At 31.6% G+C, this 23,139-nt stretch overlaps 1 protein-coding gene across 1 annotated transcript; it reads left to right on the top strand.

Annotated features, from left to right (window-relative positions):
• Positions 1–706: 706 nt before the first annotated feature.
• Positions 707–1,457, top strand: TRIADDRAFT_21000 (uncharacterized protein; the record flags this gene model as incomplete). The annotated part of the gene is made up of 2 exons (XM_002110058.1): positions 707–1,023; positions 1,295–1,457. 2 exons carry the CDS (start codon positions 707–709, stop codon positions 1,455–1,457), a joined length of 480 nt encoding a protein of 159 aa, XP_002110094.1.
• Between the last annotated feature and the right edge of the window lie 21,682 nt (positions 1,458–23,139).

Here is a 23,139-nt window from a genome sequence, read left to right as displayed (position 1 = left end):
AGTACAGTACAGTACAGAGACTGTACAGTAGTTTAAATGATCCCTACAGTACAGTACTACAGTACAGTACTGTAGCTCAAATGATCCAAAGGGTAGAAAACCGATGCAATATCACGTCATCATTTGGCCATTGATATTGATTGATCGTGTTCAATCAATCGACCAAATTGGAAATTATTAGCTATCAACGGCCAATGTCATCAAGTAATCAATCCTTTCCAATTGCAGTGGTACTACGATAAACTAAGGATTCTTGTGTAGGATTTTAAATCATTTCCAACCCATTACGCACATTTTTGCAGAATTGAAGTGGATAGTCCAAAGGTAAGCTCACAAGTCACCACTCTCTTACCGGCTATCTGATAGCGATTAATTTTGTCAGTAGATAGATAGCAGTGCGATGGGATGGTAAATGCAAGGAACAAAGTAGGCTCTAGACTGAACCTAGGATAAGCAACTCACATTAGACCAGCTCTCTACTAGTTATTACATACTCGTATATCAGTATACTCGCTTTCTACTGCTGATTCATTCTATTGATTCATTGATTAACATGCATATGGTGAAGTAGATCGGTTTACCTAGAAGATACTTTACAAATATCTTACTGTACCAAGCCTATATGCATATGGATTAGAGATCATATCACTTTGCGTACTTAATACCATCAATAGGTACTTTGCCTATTTCTTACAACCAAAGACAAATGGATGCAACTCGCAAATGTCGTGCTTGTTCTGACTTTAAATCATGGGCCGGTCTGCAGGAGACCCAAGCAACCAATCAAAAACATACTACTAAACCTGATCCTCCCGTAGCTCAAGATAACAAGTCGACTGAAAAGAAAGAATGTCCATTATTTCTCGGCGAATTAGGGCGTTCGACCTGGGGATTTCTACATACCATGGCCGCTTACTACCCTGACAATCCAAGCCCATCACAAAAGGAAGACATTCATAAATTTATGCACCTATTTTCAAAATTTTTTCCATGTGATGATTGTGCTACTCATTTAAGAAGTTGGTAAGTCATAAAAAGTGTCTGAACTTGGAAACAAGCCCTTATTTTAAATGGTTATTATCCAGCATACTTTAGACATTATACAAATATAGCCTATAGTCTAGAAGAAAACTTAAATATAGAGAATAGTGCATAATAACATACAGATGTAATGAGCAACTATAATTGTATACTTTCCAATACGTAAGATCGTAGCCTTGATATGCATATATAATGTTCAATTATAATTGTAAACTCTTTCCTATTAAAAAGACGTTGATATTGATGCAATTAGGATGAAAGATAATCCACCTCAGGCTGAAAATCAAGATCGCTTTTCCAAATGGATGTGTTATGCCCATAACGAAGTGAACGGCAGGCTAGGTAAAAAATTATTCGATTGTTCAAAAGTCAACGAACGATGGCGTGATGGATGGAAAGACGGTTCTTGTGATTAACAGTAATGGATTATTTACCGGTTGTTATATCATGATATAGACTTAGTATTATATTCGATCGTCCAATGATGTACTGTATATTAGCTAATTTTTGCTACAATTGGTTAAAACACGCGGGAAATACTGTATATTATATTAATCTTTTAACCATTGAAACTCTGCACTATATCCTTATGTAGAATATTCTACATGCAGTTTCGGTATACTAAAAACTACAAGATAATCACTTTTATGCATTGTATATAGAAATTGGAAATTTTGTGATTATAGTTTTACTTGCAACAAGCGTTCATTGCAAATAAAATTCTTATTACAGTTTAACTAAACAATTTTATTTAAATAGTCCTCTATTTCGGTGATATAAAATCTCAGCAAGATAAATTTATCATACTTACATCGATTAATAATGATTGAGTACCTACAAAAGGATTATTGTAACATATCGTGCTAATATATTTTACTGCAATCTTTTCCAATCGCAGAAAATATAACACTTGAAAAATATTATATCGGGTAAAAAATGTCATTATCTATAATTAACGAGTAAGGAAAGTTTGTAATATAGCAGCCAATAAATGACGATAATTTAATCAACACACAGTCCATTGTGTCTGTGCAAGATAATTGTTGAATAAGACATTGAATATTAAATACCTTTACGTGATAAATTTGAAGTCATTTGATCACTACTAGAAAGTAATGATAAAAACACAATCAATTACTTTAAAATCGAGTGCCTTTCAATTGCTCGATTTTAATTCATCACCCAAGCTAAGCAGCAACATTTACTACTTAACATATATATAAATGGGAAGGTAACTATTGCTAGTCGGACATTATTATCCACGATATTACAGAACATTTTACCTTTGCTACAAAATCTCCTTAGCTACACATAACACACTTGGCTAACATAAAATAACATCATAATTAGCTTCATCGGTAACTTAAAAATATTCATATTTTAACCAAATTGCTCACATCTCGAGCTCATAATTAAATAGCACCTATAGTTGGTGATGGGGGAAAAAATCGCGATAAAAAGCAAGATACGTAAATAGGCACTACTGCTGTTCAAAAAACGATAAATATACGTATATATCGGTAATTACTCCTATAATAAAATGATACTTTAAAGTTGGCTACGGTAGTTAGTTTCACAAAATGTGCTAGACACTAAGGAAATATCCATAACCCTGATATTAATTGATTTCTCGATTAAAAATTGTCAAATTTAGACAGAAGACATTTGTCTTTTCAATGTAGCACTCAATGTAGCGCTCACAGGTCTATCTTGCGTGACTACTTGCTCTAAAAGTTCTTTTATAGCTCTTAATTCTTTACTCTGCGTATCCATTTCACGCTGCATATCTTTGATTCTAAAATCAAAAAGTTAATTAAATCTTTAATTTTTGCCATGAGAGTAGAAAATAACCAAAGATTATATCTATTAAAGTGTTATCATTGTCATTTTAAACAATTAATGTATCATATAAGGCAATTTTTTACATTTTTTATCCTACCTTTCATATTGTTTATCAAAATCTTTTGACATTTCTCGAACAGTTTTCTCCAATTTCGTGTCCTGACTATCATAATCAACTAATGGAGCTGAAATTTTTTTAGTCAGCATGAATAAAGGACTAAGATAGCGATTAACCTGAAATGAAAAAGCAAATGAATTAAAGCGGCTGCTCTACTTGAATAATTGCCCTATGCATTCTATCTAATAAATCATAATAGGTGAAAATTGGCTATTTAAAAATGGAGTGTAGGATGAAAGCCTATCAAGCTGAATCATGTTACTATACTAAATTTTATAGGTTAAGGTTTTATTGACACAGAGATACTCTAAATCGAGGCAGACGTTTACTAAAACTACAAAACCAGCCAATCTTTAAGAATGATCCACAATATCTCCTAGATATATGAATTAACTGGAGAAATTGTACTGGTGCAACATTATTTTAGATACTAGAGACTATCACTGCCGAAAAGTGATACTAAATTAATTGTAGAACTATGAAAATTACAACTTGGATATCAATACTTGATAAAGGAGCTATATTAAAAATTTCGAAAAAGATTATAGCTGCCGATAAGTGATTTAGGTTCTATTTCGTTAATTTCCCCTTGAATCAATTATAGAACTACGAAGATTACATCTTGGATGTTAATACTTGATAAAGGAGCTATATTAGAAGTTCAGCAGTGAAGAAATACGAGAAAAAAAGCGCTAAAGTTGCGAGATTCTATTGCTAGTTCACAATGGCTCGGCTACAAACCGCAGAATTTGGGTCATTGGGCCTAATTGCATTTTCAGATAGATGAAATCGGCATTGCAATGATTTCCACATCATAGAATCAACTTCGTCAATGAAATAAACCTAGACAAATTCATTCCTAAGATTAAATTACTTTCCATACTATGTCTTTAGTAATTCATTAATTAATAGAGTTTAACTGAATTTGCCTGTGAATAGGACTAAATTAATAACCTGGCTTTGAATTCGGGCAACACCTGCTACATGGCGTACACCATCAATATCACCGACAGCTAAACCAACCTAGGAAGTAATAAAAGAAATAAGCATTAAACTCTTCTTCGATATCTGTTCATCTACATTGATAACTATGAATTTTAGCCAATAAAGAAATCTTACCAGTAAATTCATTAAAATAATCGGCATCAGGATGCAAAAAAAAGCCAGAATAGCGCCTACTTCAGCAGGCACGTCAAATGGAATGGAGTTGGTGCCGCCCATAACAGAAGCAGTAGTTGAACTAGCTGTTCTATTAAAGAAGTGAGGTAAAAATTCTTCGAATTGAATTTCACCTAACATCATAATTAAAACCCGTAAGAGCGAGAGCGGAATAGTTTTGAAGCTATCCTATAGGTACAGAGGATAAGAAATATCGTTTTAACGCCAAATAATTTGTCATCCCTTTAATTGGTGTGACATTCATAAAATACAATATACCATTTGTTGATTTGTTAGCAGAAAAAATGATAAACCAAAACCAAGGATGAAAACGGAAAATAGTAGTAAAACCTATAAATCAAAGCAAGACATAAATTATATCAAATAGTAATTTGCGCATAGTAATACAGTAGATCGATTTAACTACCCTTTGAAGCTATCTTACCCGCAAGACCGATTTCAGGACAGCAACAAACATAATAACGTAGGTGCCAAGGGCAAATCTATAACAAAAGTGGCAGTTAATAAACTGCTATACTATAGGTTTTCTATGAGAATTCATACAACTGGTAAGGTGATTACAGCAACGAGAACGCTTAGGTATTGAGACAAAAATGTAAAAGTAACTATCGCAATAGCCTATAAACAAGTTTGTAGCTGAAGGAAAGTTGAAAATTGCGATCTTTTGCATTCTGTAAGATTTGCATCAAAGACTTCAAGTTCCTTCTCTATTAACAACCGAATCTAATATCTACCTTTAAATCTGCTGGTTATATCACAACATTACCTTAGCACCAGATACTATGACGGCAATTTCTACTTAGTCTATACGATCTGAACATTTATAGCTACTCTCTCTATCCATACCTTTGAAGATATAACAGAAAATGGCACCACGCTAGTAGAATAGCAACAGCTCCAGCAGCAACTTGAGTACCTCGAGGTCGATAGCCATCAAATAATCCGAAGGTGAAATTAACTATATCAACTTGATTATTTGCGGAAAAGGTAATGGATCTTTCGGCTGGAACAACGTACAGTAAAATCGAAATTGCAACCGACCAATCTAATACTTTGGTCCAATTTTTGAAGTACTTCAATCTCTATTTGCAGATATAGTGTAGAAATGATTAAATGTCATGATTGAGTTAAGTTATTAAGTACAACTCATTTTCCATAATTTAATCAGAAATCAATTTACAGTTTCTTTTTGTTAATAATTAACCTTTTGTAGGATTTGAAATAACTGAATAATCAAGGCGATGCAAGACATTAAGACCAATCCAACTTGTAAAACTGTAGTCTCAATTCTTGTCTAGGTATTAATATAGAAAGGATGAAATGAAAGATTGTGGCATGAGCTGTACGTATACGTGTATAAATAAGAATTTTTATTTACAGAATTTATTATACATAAGTTTAAGTAATTACGTAATAGAATAAATATAATAAGTCTTTCTAGAAAGTAGATTTTAATTTTGTTTACCTCGTTAAAACTTTGGAATGTTGTGGTATAAATCATGAATATCGTTACTGTTGTTAGGTAGATTACGTAAGCAATAAATGCCGGATAATATATCCATCTGCCATACAAATTCCTGTATTTCGTTTCCAATCAGAGATAAAATATAGGACAGGGCATTCAGAATTCGATCAACTAATTTTATCGTCATTTTAAGCTGCTAAATGAGCGTATGATTGTGCCGCTATTAATTACAGTAGAATTGATTATTCTGATTGTTTCAATTTTAAAATTAAATGGATTCTCAGGTCAAGACCTTAAGAACTCACTGAAGATGAAAACCTATCTAATATCTGTATTTCTTTCGAGCATTACAAATGAAGATATTCTGATACTACTGTCCAAACAAGGAATGATAATTTTGATTATTAAATTTAATTATTCAGTCCTAAGCTAATCTCAGCATACTCTTCAAGCGAAATAAATTAAGCTATTTTGATACTGTTATCTGGACAAGAAGTAAATACTATGATCAATTAAGTTCAATCATCTATTATAGAATTGATGTTGATATTACTGATATCAAATTATTTTACCACTTGTATTCTAATAGATGTCTTGCTAACGGGTGATTTAATAATGTCTCACGGTTATTAGAAATCATATCCTGAAAACGAACAAAAAATACGATTATTGAACTTCCGAGATGCCTATAATATAGCTACTAAAATAGAATTACTTACGAGATAAAGCACATGATGTATTGTGTAAAGTTTTATATTATTTTATGCGATATATCTAGTAAATATCTTTACATTTTACGTACTTTAGCAAGAGTACAGTATGAAAGAGAAAATATCTGATAATAGTACTAAAATTGAATTAAAAACGTCATACAATTCATTATGTGTACATAATCCCTTTATTAATATCTAAACTTATATACCGTATACGTGCTAATATGTAAATATCAGGTAAATATCTTGTTTAATTATACCTTTAAGCCAAAAAATCGATTGTGCAGGGATCGTGGATGTGAAAGTAAATAGCTGTAGTTATAAGTAATCTTGTGTCGTTCAAATTATGGAACATATTGAAGGTTTGTAGGAATGAAAGGAAAGGGATTATTTCCCATTCGTTTAAAAATAAAAAAATTTCAATATTCCGGTATTATAAGCTAGCCGTGAATATATTTACAATGTTATTTTATAAAACGATTTGTAATAGAGAGAGTAAAGTTGTAGTTAAACTATCCTATGAAAGTAATTAAAATCTATTTGCATGATACTATAATTAAGAATTTAGAAAGTATACCGAAAAATCGGGATGTTGTTCCGATAGTGCACTTGTTGTAATGCAGCGGTTCATAACCACCTGCAAAGAATAAATTTTTGTGAATACATTGGAATTATGAGTTGAATTTTATTAGCTTTACAAATTAAATTAAAACCTTGTATTACCATCTAAATCTCTATAGCTAAACATTCTATAATATGTGAAATTGAAGTATTCAGGTAAACTGCATTATATTTATGTATCATAGTAGTGCGTATAACCTTAGCAACATCAGGTAATGTGGCAATTAAGCCTTTCATAGGAGGATTATCACCTTTTCCAATGCTAGATAATGCTTCCTGCCACCTTATATTTAAATTAATAAAAAAGAGCAAGTATCAAATTACGTTATTTCGAAATATCTTACCGGAGGTATATTTTATGCCTATATGAAGCATAATCTGAACTCTTTACCTTTTATGATTGACAAATGCTAAAGCAGTATCTTTCTGAATATTCTCAATAGCTAAATCTAACGGAGTGCAATCGAATTGATTGGTTCTGGACGGATCAGCTCCATAATCCAGTAAAAGATTTACCGCAGATGAATGGCCATTAGTTGCAGCCAAATGTAATGGCGTATTCTAAGATTAGATACATATTAAAAAAATCATCTGCATTAGCATATGAGTAGATTGCTAGAGCTTGGAATGTTACGTGATCAGTTGAACTATCTTAAGTATTGCAAAATGCCGGACAAGTAGAATCGCAATTTATATCATGATTGACATCACTTAGGAAATTTTAGCTAGCAGACTTTATACATTTTATTAATTTGATGAAAAGCAGGATGATTTTTAAGCATCACGGCATATCTATAAATGCGTATGAATCAAGCAATATGAACTTTCACAAATCACTAGATTCTGGTAAATTCTTAAGGAAACAATGAAAGCTATTTTAAATTTAGTAGAATGCCAGAGAGATATAGGCCCCATTGGTAGCAAGATTTGACACTGCTATAGAAGTCATTACTTACCAGATATGTTATCTTATCGATAGAATGAGTAATAGTATAATTTCACAAGTACTATATACTGTATTGGTATAGACTAGGAATACTAAATAAAACATAATCGCATTTTATATCAAGACTGATATAAATTTTAAAGCCATTATCAGTAATTAACAGACCTTATTTTTATCCACGGAATGGATAGCAGCGTAATTTCGAAGTAATAGATCAATCATATCTGCAAATCCTTTACTCGCAGCGTAATCAAGTGGAGTCCAACTTCTATCGTCTCTATTATGATATTGGCAAATTATTAATAATTTACTCAATTTTATCTAGTACAAAATACAGCAGCGAAAAATGAAATGATCGCTATCAGCAGGATAAATTATACTTTTCCATGGCGTACTCTGATTAATTAGTTATTGGCAGCTTACTTGCTATTAATATCAGCTCCTCTTTCAATTAATTCTTTCACAGTATACAAATGTCCATGCATTGCTGCTAAATGTAACGGTGTTCGACCACCTTCATCACGACAATTAATAACACCCGGCAATGCATCAATTAATGTAACAGCAACAAGGTGATGGCCGTTCCTAAATCGGTGTGATAATGTATTTAAATCAATACCTTGAAGTAATACCGTAGTTGATCCAAATGTCGCTACGAGAGAATATAACCTCATAGTCATGGATAAATACTCGAATACTGACTAATCTAATTTTAAATTACTAATCCATATTTGAAGAATTTTTACTCAATTGAAGACTTTAAGTACAATGCAGGATAAAATATCTTATACATTAACAATATCTGTTTTTACGATGAAAAATATAAGCCAGATCAGACTAACTTGAAATGTGATATACTTACTCGACTGCTAAATGCAGTGGCATTTTCTCTTCATCATCTCTAGAGGTAAGAGAAGCCTCATATTCGAGGAGAATCTGTACTATCTAGTAACAAGAGATTATTTTTTAAAATAATTAAACATCACGATCGATTTTGAAATGAATGATTTCTAGTGAAGTCAAGATTCATTAACAGCTGTATCAGCAATTTATTGGCTACCTCAATATCACCCCTACTGGCTGAATAATGTAATGGCGTCTGATTTTTCCAATCGGTCCTATCAATGAGTTGTGAGCATCCAATCTGTAGACAATATGTGGAAATCAGATCTATATAATCCTATCTTGATCCACTTATTTTAAACAATTGTAAAAAACTAGAAATAGCAGCAGCAACAAGCCCTTCGAAGTTGATATGCAACAGTGCTGTAGCTATTATGAAAGATTTCTGTAGGTTGTAGTGATATCATTTTGATTTACATGAATATAAAATAGTGGGAAAATTACCGTTAGTAGATAATAAAGCAATTCCGAATGATGTCCCTTAACAGCCCAATGGATGCATAATCGATTGGAACTATCTGCTGAGTCAATAATACAATCTTGTTCAACTAAATACTTAGCAATCTCTAAATTTCCCATCCAACAAGCGCACATAAAGGGTGTAAATCGTTCTGCATCTTTAATGTCAATGTTTGCTTTCTACAAGGAAGAGTCATGGCAACGATAGATTACTAGGATTATCGTAGTAATTATTTTATTACCGTTCTATTCCTAAAATGATGAGTCAATTCTTACCTTTTCAACTAGGAATTTGATTATATCCAATTTGTTTGTTAGAGCGCATCTATTAAATTAATTGTAAAGAAGAAGGATAAATTAGCAATATCGATAAAAGTTTTTAAATCAAATAAAGTGATTAGAACAATCCATTTATATACTTTCGTAATCCGCATTTTAAATTTATTCATCAATATACAGAAATTACTTATGCATTGGTGTCCTACGATCGCGATCGATAACATTTAATCTTGCTTTCTTTTGCACTAGTAATTTTGCAATATCTAGATGTCCAAATTGAGCAGCTAAATGTAATGGTGTCGCTTGATTGTACTGCAATAAATGCATCGGAGAGAATTAATAATTAATTAATGGATAGAAATGTTATTCTGGCTAGAATTATTAGCTAATGTCATGGAAAAGGATTATATGATATTTAATAGCATTGAGTGGGTATTAAGGTATTTGTAACTTAAAATGAATTATATTTTATTCTATAACAGTAACAACTCTTTATCTTATCCTACAACAGTGGCAATTCCTTGTCCTATCCTACCCTTTGAGAGTTGGGATTAGCTCCATAATTGAGACATAGCTGGACGGCCTACATTATGTATATTTAATGCAATGAGATATTAATCAATGATATATTTATGAAATTTTCAGTCGATCCTACCAGCAGGACAATCATTTAGCGATAAATGATATCAAACATTTAATTGACTGGTAACCTTTATTAATTCTGTATCTACAAATTACATGAACTATTAACTAATTTAAGCTGTAGCTATACTGATGTCTGAATTATTCGATAATATAGTACTATATGTATTTCCATGCTAGGCCTGATACATTTGTATAAGTTTTTATATGTAAAGGACTAATTATGACTTACATCATAGTTGCCATTTTGCACAGCTAAATGCAATGGTGTATTCTCTAAAGCATCCAATTCATCGACTAATTCCAAGGTTGTCCGATTAAAGTTAGCAGCTGCGAAGAAAGAGATAAAAATTATCAGTACTATGGATCTTTATTATTTCACCAGATATCAATAATAATTGACCAAAAAAGCAAAATAACTTACGCTAGCTAATTTTGAATTATACACAAGATGTACTAACCTACAAGGAAGATAAAGCGCATAATATTTGTGCTTCCAGAAATAGCTGCAGAATGCAGTGGTGTTGATTGATCACGAGCTTTCATTAGAATACTTGCTTTATTTTCCAACTACGTGTTTAGAATGTTCAGATAAAAAAATTAACTAGTGATTATGACAGTTTCATAATTTTTACTAACAAGTAGCAAAAGCAATCACTTTTGTGCTATTTATTTCATGGTGGACTTACTAGGAGTTTGCAAACAGCTTGATTTCCGCCAGCAGCTGCTCCATGTAGTGGTGTTGATAAATCGTTGTCAGTAGAATTAGGATTTGCTTTCCCATCAAGAAGTAATATCTGTGTCATAAGAAGTAAGGAGATGCTCATATTCAATTAAACCTAATTAAGCCATCTTATACACCTCGAATATTCGATAACGTTGCCACTTTATTGTACCTTTGTAGCTTCCACAAAATCACGTCGGCTTGTAAAATGGAGCGGAGTCAGGCCAAATTGGTTTTTTGCATTGACATCTGCTTTATTGGCGATTAATTCAAGTAAACCATCAGTAGCATTATACTTTGCTGCCAAATGCATTGGTGTCTGGTCTTCTTTTCCTCTAATGTTGGGATCTTGATATATTTATAAAAATATGAAAAAATAGATGATTTAAAAAGGGTCAATAATAGTTATGAATAAAAATTAGAACCTGATGCAAAAATACTTTACATTATAAAATGTGATTCTAATTTGCTTATGGGAAAGAACTGACATATAATTCTTTTAATATCTAGTTAAGTTCATATTTAGAGGTATAGTCAAAAGTAGCTCAACAAATAAGAAGATCTTAAAATCTATCTAGCAAATATGAACAATTTTGGTCGAGATTAAATGTTTTAAACTTCATTTAATCATTTCCTAACTAGCTTTATAGGTCATTTGAAAGATATGAGAATATTAACTAATAGTTTATAGTTTTAGGTGTCTCAATATATAACTTTAAGGCCATTGTGATAAAATGTTTGCTTAAGGCCCTGATAAAGATTTTAAAAGATTATGAAGCAATCGCCGATACTGAAATAAAGGAAGATGGTACCATAGGAAAAGCTGATACTAATATGACAACTAAAATCATTTAAATACATCATAAATCTAATGCAGCCTATAAATGTTAAACTATTCTCCAATACTATAAAGCATAAATACTGGGATTGAATTCAAGATATGATATTATTTGTAAAAATCATACCTGCACCAAAACGGATTAGGGTAGAAATTACATCTCGGTGGCCATAATGTGCAGCATAATGAAGAGGAGAGAAACCATCTTTATCACAGGCATTAATTATAGGTAATGGATCATTTAGATCTTGTGCAATGACTTGAATAGCTTGAGAATCTCCGTTTCGAGCAGCCTAGATAAAATCAGGCGAGATGATTGATTAATTGAACCAAGGGCAACGACTTTGAAGTCTATTTTGAACGATGTGTCCTCTTCAAAAAAATCGATCGTTATTCTATTGGCATTGCTTGAATTTGAGGACAGCAATAACGATGCTACAGTTTCGGCTAATGGTGTAATGATCAATGTTGAATTTACGTTTTATTTCTCGAAAGTAGAGCGACAGTTTTCTATCATTACTATCCATACTATGCATCTAACATTTCAAATATGAATAAAAATATGTACGGTTTGTAGAATTAAATTTAATTTCCACAGTAGAACGGGAGCTAGTTGTCAAATAGTGATAGGATGTGTTTCAATTTTTTAGTCAACAAGCTCAATAGGCTATTCCTCAAATATAATAGTTACGAATAGTGATCAACTGATCATACTGTGATCATGCCATGTTTTATAAAGCAATTCAAGCTTGTAAGATCGTCAGTCACGATATATTTTACCTATGATTTATTTCAAATTCCTCCTAACTGATGACTATCTTAACTACAGTATGTACAGTATAATGCGTTATGCAGTCAACTTTAATCGGACTCTGTTCATGTCTTTCTATGCTATCGTTGAAGGTAGTTTGGGCCTATACTTTGCTAAGAATACTACGGTATTATCCATAAGATGACTAAAAAAGTTGAAAGGCTATGGAATGACATGTAGAAATCAGGTTTTCATTTCCTTTTACTATCAAATACGAAATATATAGTTTAACCAATTCTTCGTCTTGAATTTTTATAAACAATTTTCATAACTCTATATTTATAGTACTATTAGCCGATTGTTTTACTTTGCATGATAGGGATTTACTAAAGCTTTAATTACAATCACCATCTAACTGAATTAATAGAAATATCCATTTCGATTTATACATCGTTTTGCTTTTATAGGACAGGGATAGACTAAAGCTTTGACTGTAGCCATGATCTAACTGAATTTCTGGATATTTGTATATCAGCTTGTGCATCATTTTGCTTTTGAAAGACTCGAGATTCAGTAAAGCTTTTAACTATAATCATGATCGAGCTGAATTACTAGAAATATTCATTTCAGCTTATACATAGTTTTTACTCTTATTCGCCTTGCTTTGTCACGATAATGACAGAACTTTAACATTTATCGTAGCCTAACAAAATTACTACCAGTAACAATACTGATATTTATAATAATTCTATTTCAATAGACCGATCTGCCATATCGGGTGTATTTTGAGTGTAAAAATGCTAGAATGAGTAATACTAGGATGACGTAAAACTTGTTCTATCCCGTATATATTAATCATCTGTTTACTAGGAAAATAATCGTCTTCATCAGGAAAGCAAAGGGTTCTGTCTTTCTTACCAGTACTAAATCGATGGTTTTACTGGCTCCTGATCCTAGTGTTGACTTTACACCATGATACTTGGATGGCAAAGATGGAGCTTCCTTAAAGGAAACAATTCGCAATGAATCCATTAATATATCGCTGGTTCTTTTCCTGCCAGACATCTTGGGCTAAATAAAATAAAGATTAATAACAACGAAATCAGCACTGAAATGGTAGAATTAGTATTATTTCATGACAGCTCCAAGTATTCGATAGAATCAAATATGGCAAGGTAAATTAAGAACAGATTTTGCTAATATACGAGCTAGATCTTGATCCATCAATTCTAAATAAAATTTTCCCAACCAAGATGGATTAATTTATTAACCTTACGAGTAGACTTGCGAGCCATTTTGCTCAAATTAAGCGCATGCCCATGCACCGACTATTTTAACATGGATGATCGATGTCAAAGTTAGATCATGTTTATAAAAACAGAGCAGGAGACCAATCACAGGTCAAAATAGGAATGTCAATTCGATAGCCTTTAGCATACGTGTATATTAATAGTCGACTTATCATTGTTTCATCCATATGAGCAATAAAATTAAACCAATTTTGCAATCATTCGAAACGATCAGTGGCAGTGTGATTAGTTGTGATTAGTTGTGATATCCATTACTGCAGCATCGGTAGATGATTTTATCGATGCTGTTCATTTAAATTGCCAATAAACTATCTAATATATTCAGATCAGCAGTAGTCAATTATCAATTTTTCTCTCTTGATATGATTAACTTACAATCATAAGCGACGACAGTAAATTGAAAATCGATTTTTCGAGTGGAAGATATATCCTAAGTGGATTTGTTCGGTGTAGTATAGAAAGAAATGATGATAATAATCGAGTAACGGTATGTTGTATCATGTAGTGTTATAGCTTAAGAGCACAATATTTCGTTCATTTCCCCAACGTAATCCAATGTTAAGCGACACTATTAACACTATATTCTATCTCTCTTAGTTAAATAGATTTGAAATAATCGAGGTAACTAGAATTGATTGCTTACTACGTCTCTAAAAATTGATGCTAACCCGAACTAGACCATAACTCTACCTTTACTGTATACGTATACTTTAGAGGACATTATTCGATTCATAGCACTGCTTAATTATTTCATGGTGTAGAAATTGATCTGGTTGATGTGATTATAACCTTTGGGTGTTTTATAAAAATAAATTGATCAATGTGTAATTAATTTTATCGATTGATGACATAATAAATAAAATAGAAGATTGTTACAAGTCTGCAAAGACAGGGAGCGCATCGCTTTTAAAAACTATTTATAACAATAGAAGTTGATTTAGTTTAGATTGAATTTCTTGAAATAGAGATTGTCAAATGGATTACCCAATATATCGCAGAAATGACTAGCAAGCTTTGCTTGCCGACGAAAGATGAAAAATTATCGATACAATGCGAATGATTGGGTCGTGTTAAAACCTAATTTATTGATTGTAATTACTATTTAATAAAAAATAAAACAATCGTTAACAAGAAGGATTCTTGGCATCATGTGTTGATTTTTCTGTTATGGTTGAAACACACAATAAATTCATTGATTGATAGAAACTTTCCAGGTTAATTTGACTTTACCTTTTATCCTTTACCTTGCCACTTGCCTGGCTATAATTTAAAAAACTTTCTAATGGATGAAGGATAATCACGATAGCGTTGGAATAAATGCGGCGCTGATATCTAAATAGGTTAGTAATCTATTTGTGAAATAATGTTATCATCACAATTACAAGATAAATTTGACCTTATCTATTCTTCACTCTTTCCTAATAATGGATAGATAGTACTGCGGTTAATATAATTTGACTACTATCTAGGGTTAGGGTTAGGGTTAGGGTCTAGATACAGGGAAAATGGATGATTGTATCCATTGGTTGATCTACCTAGGACTGAAATATTTGTCAAGGGTTTGTATAAGAATGGTGCAGCAAGACTGTTACTATTCTTTCTTCCATCAATGATAGAAACATATTGTTAAGATGTTTGTCTTTTGTTTTTCTAATTAGACCACGCCTTTGATATCAGGGATATACAAGTTGCGTTAGATAGTTGATTTAAGGTTGTAAATGTTTTTATCAAAGGTTGGAGAAGAAGTAAAATGGAACGCTAATTCGATATGACTATCAGATCAGGAGTGATCTTTGATCTTTATACTGATCCATCGAGTAATAAATCGAATGTGAATATAATTTTATTTATAACTAAGATGGACTAATCGTAAACTATCTTAATGTCGCTGATCAATGGAATATCATTCTATTAGAGACGGTATGCTTGTAGATGCAGAAAGGGTGAAGGCTCAAGTAGGGATGAATCAGATTCCGACGCAAACAGAGATTAAGCAGAATTAAATCCGATTTGATCTTGACTACCAAATCATGATTGATTTTTGATCTTCATATTGTTCAGTCGAGTAATCATACGAATATCAATAGGATAACAGAGACTGTAACTTCGTTTATACTCAAAATAGATTGATTATAAATTACCTTTGCAGAGTGTAGTGATTTCAGTTAATTGCAGTAGTATTGTAGGTTAAAAAAATGCGCTTGCAAAATGAAGTGAATCTAAGAACCGCATAGATGCAGATGAATTGGATTGAAACATAGGGAGAGAAGAATTAATTTTGAATCCGATTCGATATCGACCATCAAATTATGATTGATGTCTGATTTTCTTATTGCTTAATCATATAATGAGCAGAATATGGATGGGAATAGAATGGAACTTTGTTTTTAATCAGAACAGATGGCGAGCTATCTTAGCATTGCTAATTGGTGAAATATCCTCTGGTTGTATTGGTCCAGGGCGATAAGTGCATTGACGGTATAACTAAAATGGACTCCAATTGGATATTGGCCACCACGTTGCGATCGATTTCTGATTTTAATACTGTTCATTTGAGTAATAAATAGAAAATGGATAGGATAGAATAGACTGTAGGTTATCTTACTGCTAATAATGATAGTTATCTTGGCATCTCTTAATATTCTATAAAAATGATGTAGATGTCAGTAGAATGAAGAGAGCTGACAAGTGTTGACAACGACTGATTGGATTTAATACCCGGGTAGAGAGAAGAGAACTAAAATTGATTCTGATCTAATTTGATATTATTAGCTATCATATTGTAATTGATTTTCGATTTTTACACTCCTTAATAATCGACCAACTAAGATGGTATGGATCGGATAGATACAAGACAATTTTATTCTGCATATATGGTCTTAGTATCTCTAATGAATAGCTTGGCGTCGGTTAATATCTTATTAAGATAGTACGAATGAAGGAGAGATTTACGTATAAGATGAAGAAATAGGAAACGACGACATCATTTATTTTAATATTAGCTACATGTTATGATTTATTTCCAATCTTTCATGCGCGTATTGCCTAATCGATTAATTGATAGCATTAAGAATGGTGATATGAATAGGATAAAATAGGATACCACATTACAACCAAAACAGACTCTAGGCTGTCTTGATATCATCAGCAAGTAATCCACTAATGACCTACTAAGATATCATAAATGAGGAGAAATGTAAAAGTGGGATTTAAAGATTTTATATGATGATCCGCTTAGAGAGATAACGATGGTAATTTAATCAATAAATTTATATTGCAATATGAATCGTTATCATCTGTCAGTTTAAGTTACTACTTTCTAAAGTGATTAAGTCAAAATAGTAATAATGGAGGAAATTGAAGATTATTAAGAGTTTAATGAAGCATTACAACAACGATATACATTAATTGTAATTTGTCATGTGCAGTGCATAACGCCATCTCTGCTTAAAAATTGATATAATTCTGTATGAATATAATAATTTACGGTAAGTATACGGTTAGAAAATGATAAATATTGGATGATAGCATTGTAAGCCTAATTCTAGAAGTAAATAGGACGTTAAAAGATCGAGCAAGTTGAAAAGTTGAAATCATTTCTCTATCCATCCCATCTGCACAGGTTATTATTACGCCCAAAAAACAGAATAGTCTTTAACTGGCCTAAGCTTTTTATGTTAAAATTACTAATTACAAATATTAGCCCTACCTCCATTGAACAGGCAAACTTGAAAGGTAATCCAAAGACTGTTGATCATTCGGTAGTATTCTTGTAAGTATTGCCCTTACTAGGCTTGGATTGAAGTAGTCTTAGATGAGTATTGCGGAGATCCTTTGATAGAACACTTTATATACTCAGACATATCCTGGAAATAGTGGTCTTGAAAATTTATGAACATTCGATACTTCGATAGAAGCTAGTAATACTTGTAAATCCAGTACGATAATCTAATTAGCTATTATTTACCAACTTGCACCTATAACAACATCAAAGAAATGCAGTAATCGACCTTTAAATACCGTAGAAGAAAACGTCATAGCATTTTAAAAAAGACTTTGCCAAGAAGTTAGTGCAGTGGTAGAATCATCAGCTAAACTGGCATTCGGCTGTTGGTTCAATCTGAATGGCAGTATTTACTGTCTCCTAGTATCAACAAGAACAAACTTTTATTAAATTTCACTACTAACTTATCAAAGCTTAGGTAAACATGTAAACAACGGAAAGTATGATAAATATGGGAGCGTAAAAATTAATCACTATTTATAATAGTTAATCGTTCGACTAGTATAGGTGGTTAGGATATGAAATCTTTAAATAACCGTTATAGCCTTCAACTGTTGATTAAATATTCGTAAAAATAGTAGCATTTATCATCATATATTTCAGCTCGCAAACTTCCATACTGATCAAAGTTCAGATGAATACATTAATAACAAGATATATTATCTAAACTTGTAAAGTTAATCGCTATTTTAGATATTCATGATATAAACAGTACTGGATCTCTTTGGGTTATGATTAAGCTTAGAGGTAAATTGTCTATTCAAGACACGGTCTATAACCATGCGGTAACTTGAAATAAAATGTTACGTAGATGTCTAAATCAATAATAACACGATCTGAAGAATATTAATGCAAGGTGTAATTCTATTTCAATGAGAAATCAGTAGCGGTTGGGTATCAAAGATTCCGACAGTAAACAACAATATCTTGATAAAATTAAAGCCTTTTAATGACTGTAACTGAACAAACTTAAACTATTTCAATAATTTGTAAGCAACTACAGTAATATTCAATCACGAGATTACTTTAAAGTATCAAAATTGGATAAAGGACACACTAAAATTTCAAATATGGATGTAAAATATTATTATATATGGCAATACGAATTGAAGATTTGGATTGAAATCATTTCTAGATCTTCCAGCACCGAAAGTATAGACTGCAGATAGTACCAATTTATCATATTCAGTTTAGATGTTTTTTACATTGCTGTTGCACCAAGAGATAAATGAATTTCTGATATAATGGAGCTAATTAATAGAGTAAACATCTCTTTTAATATGATTATTTAATTTTAAGCGAATTATGACATTTAAATTATATTATTAGTCATTCAAAGCGTATTTTTTACGTTATACAGGATATTGCCTTGTTACACGTATTAACATATACCCAAACTTCTGAAAGAATCCTTTCTTAATTAGTAAATGGCTTAAATCTGATGAGGTACATTATGGTAAATATTAAATATACAGTAAGTCTTGTACAACTCATGTGCTAACTGATGTCTAATAGGTTAACTATGCAAAGGTTATTATGCTCTGGAACGGCTATTTAAAGCTGCTGCTATGAGACTTTATCTGAATGAATCTATCTATGAAGCTCAATTATGGCGATGGCTAGTTGATCTGGCAAAATTTTAGTCCGAGCACCGGCATTAAGCGTTAATTTCTGCATCAATATAAAGGAAAGACAACATGAGCAAGCACTGTGATAGATGAACCTTTCCTTGCGCGTCGCGAAAAATACAGTAATTACTTAAAAGTACTCTTTTACATATTTTTAATTAGTGTTTTCCTTTTAAGAGTCTTCTCATTAGACGGACTACATTAATCATTTATTTTTGTTAAAGATCTGTCTCTAATTAAAATTAAATGAATCAGCAAATGTATACATTGCATTATAAAGTTTTAAGTTAGTTATTTACTTTTACAGTTGGTATCGACGAAGTTAACAATCTCAATGAGTCTTTATAACATTTAACTTTAAATACCAAATTCATTGACATAATTAGATTACAACTTATAACAACTAGAACCAAACAAAGTCATCATAAAGAATCAATGATAACATTATATTACTATATCATTAAAATACGTACATGGAGAATGAAACACACAAATTGAATCTATGCCAGATTCAATCAGTTTAAATTATAAACTTTCAAGGGTTAATGAGAGTGTTTTAAAATTATCCCTTATAATCTGATGAAAATTAATTATAAAAATTGACGCTAAATCCATTAGTATATATTATATAGTACAGTATAACTGATACGACTGAACAATTATAAGTGTACGGCGCAACTTTCATATAAAGTTAAGTGTTAGGTTCGATCAGGCGAAAAACTCTATAAGAGAAATATTACTCAAGATATGCACTGATAAACAGTATTAAATATATAGAGTACTTACGCATACTGACAAAAATAGTCATGGATATAATAAGTTCAAATATATATTAGCACTTCCATTATAGTTTATGTAACAAGATAGTAAAAGTAGAAAAATAAATTGATTGAGAAGCAGTCGCACAAGCTGCTGAGAATAAATCATATAACGATGCAAATCGTTGATTTAACTTCTACAGATAATTTGGCCAATTTTAAAACATACGAATCTCAGACAATCCTTCTTGCGATATATACTATCTCTACAGACGAGCAATTTCCTCACTAACATCTCCTGTACCATCAGGTTCACTGTGAGGTTGGTCAGGAGGTGGAGAGCCAACTATATCCTCAACATTTTGCGGACCATCAATAGTATCGATCCTAGGACTTAGTGTGAAGTTGTCTACTCTACTCTCCAAAACCATTTCTTCTATCATGCCTTCATCTTCCTCATCTAATCGTAGGTAATTAGCTATTTCTGCTACTACTTCACTTTGTCGACGGAGTTGATCCTTTAACTCTTTTAATCTATAATTAACCATAAAAGTATTTAAAATTAAATTAATACTTCAAAAGGCAAAATTAATTAAGTGATCCGCACTTATTGCAGATTTTGACGTATTGAATTTATTTCCACTTTGCTAAATACCTTTTCTTCTCAGCATCGATATTTGTTTCAATATCTCTAAGTCCATCAACTTCAAGTAAGGATTTAGTACTGGAGAGTATTTTCTTTTTAAAGTTAATTGTTTTTGTAATTTCGAGACTCCTAAGCAATAACCGGACCTATCATTGCATTAACATTGTACACCATAAATTAAAGGTCTATCCGGCTTAGTCATAATCACTCGCTTAACGTTAGCTGGCCAAAAAAGCATACTTTAGAGAATGAAGTATACGACAGTTTCTGATGTATGAATCTCATATAAATATCACAGGTGCTAGTGTAGCGTTTAAACATAAAAATATGGAATAGAATTACTTAAACATTGAATTGATTTTAGGGATTATCATAATGCAGACTATCGGTATCCAGTTAACTAACTTTACCAAGAAAGAATTATGCACTAAATTATGAGAACTGTATAACAAGATATTATAAAGGAAACAGTTCATATTAGTATTGCTGGATTGAAGCTTAACTAGTATTCTACTCAAACGTTCACACCTAGTTATGTATTGTGCAGGTGTAACAAGTAAATTTAAAGCTCATAGAGGCATGAGTACGCTAACTAAAATCGCTAAAATTACATAAAGCAAAATACTATAGCAACATCCTATATTTAGATAAAAATTCACGTAAACTATAAAGCTTGGTCATCAAAGGCTAGCATATTTGTACACAAATAGCGTATTACAGTTGTGATTATATATATTAAGGTACGCAATGCAAAGGAAATTTGAGTAACGCACCAAATATGCAAGGATAACTCCAAAGAATATTTTTAAATTGTCAATTATAACAGAAGTGATATGAAAAAGTGAGCGATTGCAGAAAATATATAGCATAACAACCAGTTAAACAAATGTACAAGAAATAAAATTATACGATCAATACCAAATCGTGCCATGAAATATTATCGACTTACTGAAGATACCGGCGAATTTGGCTTAATTGTGCAGGATAAACGATGAAATCGTTTTCTGAGGCTGCGAGGCATTTTAGCTTCGATTGCGTGTATGTAATTAATCTAGAAACAAGTGAAACAGTTAAAGACGTAATTGATTACGGTCCAGTTTGTTTGATTGCAAGCCTAAACAATGAGAATATTTTAACCAATAATGAAATAGCATCTTCTAATTTACTTAGCAAGTTTGTTCGCGTTAATGTTTAAATACAAATTAACCAGATATAAATCAACGCTTTACAGTGTGTATAATTTTTGTAAATTTTACATAATATAAAAGGTTAATATATTTAATATTTGCTTAAATGAAGGGATAAAGGATGTATGAATTTAATTCCAATATAAGTCCAGTCCTTTTCATTGTTTATGTATACACGTATTACGGTTTATTTGCAATACTGTATTACATGACAGTTCGAGAAAGGCTAACAAATTTATAATTTCATCAATAGCAAATATGATTACGAGCATGCGAAGTAGCTAGATTTAGCTTTTCACATCATATTTCAAAGATTGCATTCTGCCAATACTAATTCTTATATTAAGCAGAAAATAATTTAGCCAACACTGGCATAGATTTTTTCAATTATATTATTTTACATTTAATACCTGACGTGTAAGCATTTTTATTCCAGCCTCACTTCGAATCTGTTCAATGTCACCAATAGCTAAACCAACCTGATTTGAAAATATTAGACGACTTTAATTCGAAATGGTGCTTGAATAACAAAAAAACAAAGAATAGAGATAGAGAAAGGGCGACTTCATACCATAAGATTCATTAATACAATTGTCATTAAAATGCAGAAAGCAATCAAGAAGCCGACCAAAGCAACAGCAAATAACGGCTGAGTTTTCATGTATGTTTGGATGGTAACGAAGAAATCTTTCTCATAATCTATTTCTCCAATCATCATTACGAAACATCTAACGATGGCAATATCTACTCGCTTGAATGAATTCTATTCAAAAAGATAGAGGATATATCACTACTCAATTAAAAGTGTGAAAGTTTATTCGAAAAAGTACTCTTATAAAGGATAACTTTAAGACAACAAACATCATAGTGATGATAGAGAGGGTTGCTTCGCTTTACATTGGCAATATTTTGCCTACGCTCATTTAAATTAATTAGTAGAGTGAAGAAGAAACCAATAATGGCTTGTTCAGTAAGATAAAAAAGATTACGTACTTGATTTTGCATGATCATATGGAAACCTAGGGCAAACGCTATTACCATGAATGAATATACGAGTAAAACCTAGCATGATGCGAATAAGTTTCAATAACCAACTTAATAGTCGATTAAAATGAATGTAATTCTATCAATATTCGATTTAGATATTTAGCTTACCTTGAGTACTCCACCAAGTATAGTTGTAAACATTACGATGTAAACACCGTACGAATACCTGTAAGTTATCGAAATATAATTCGTAAGGGAATACATAGGTGTTGAATATACTATCTCAAAAATATACCAAATTTGCAATAAATTGCATTC

Source organism: Trichoplax adhaerens, genomic scaffold, assembly GCF_000150275.1.
Source record: "Trichoplax adhaerens TRIADscaffold_2 genomic scaffold, whole genome shotgun sequence".
Classification (NCBI taxonomy): domain Eukaryota; kingdom Metazoa; phylum Placozoa; class Uniplacotomia; order Trichoplacea; family Trichoplacidae; genus Trichoplax; species Trichoplax adhaerens.
The sequence above is the reverse complement of the archived record's forward strand: the minus strand, read 5'-3'. Positions and strand labels throughout refer to the sequence as shown.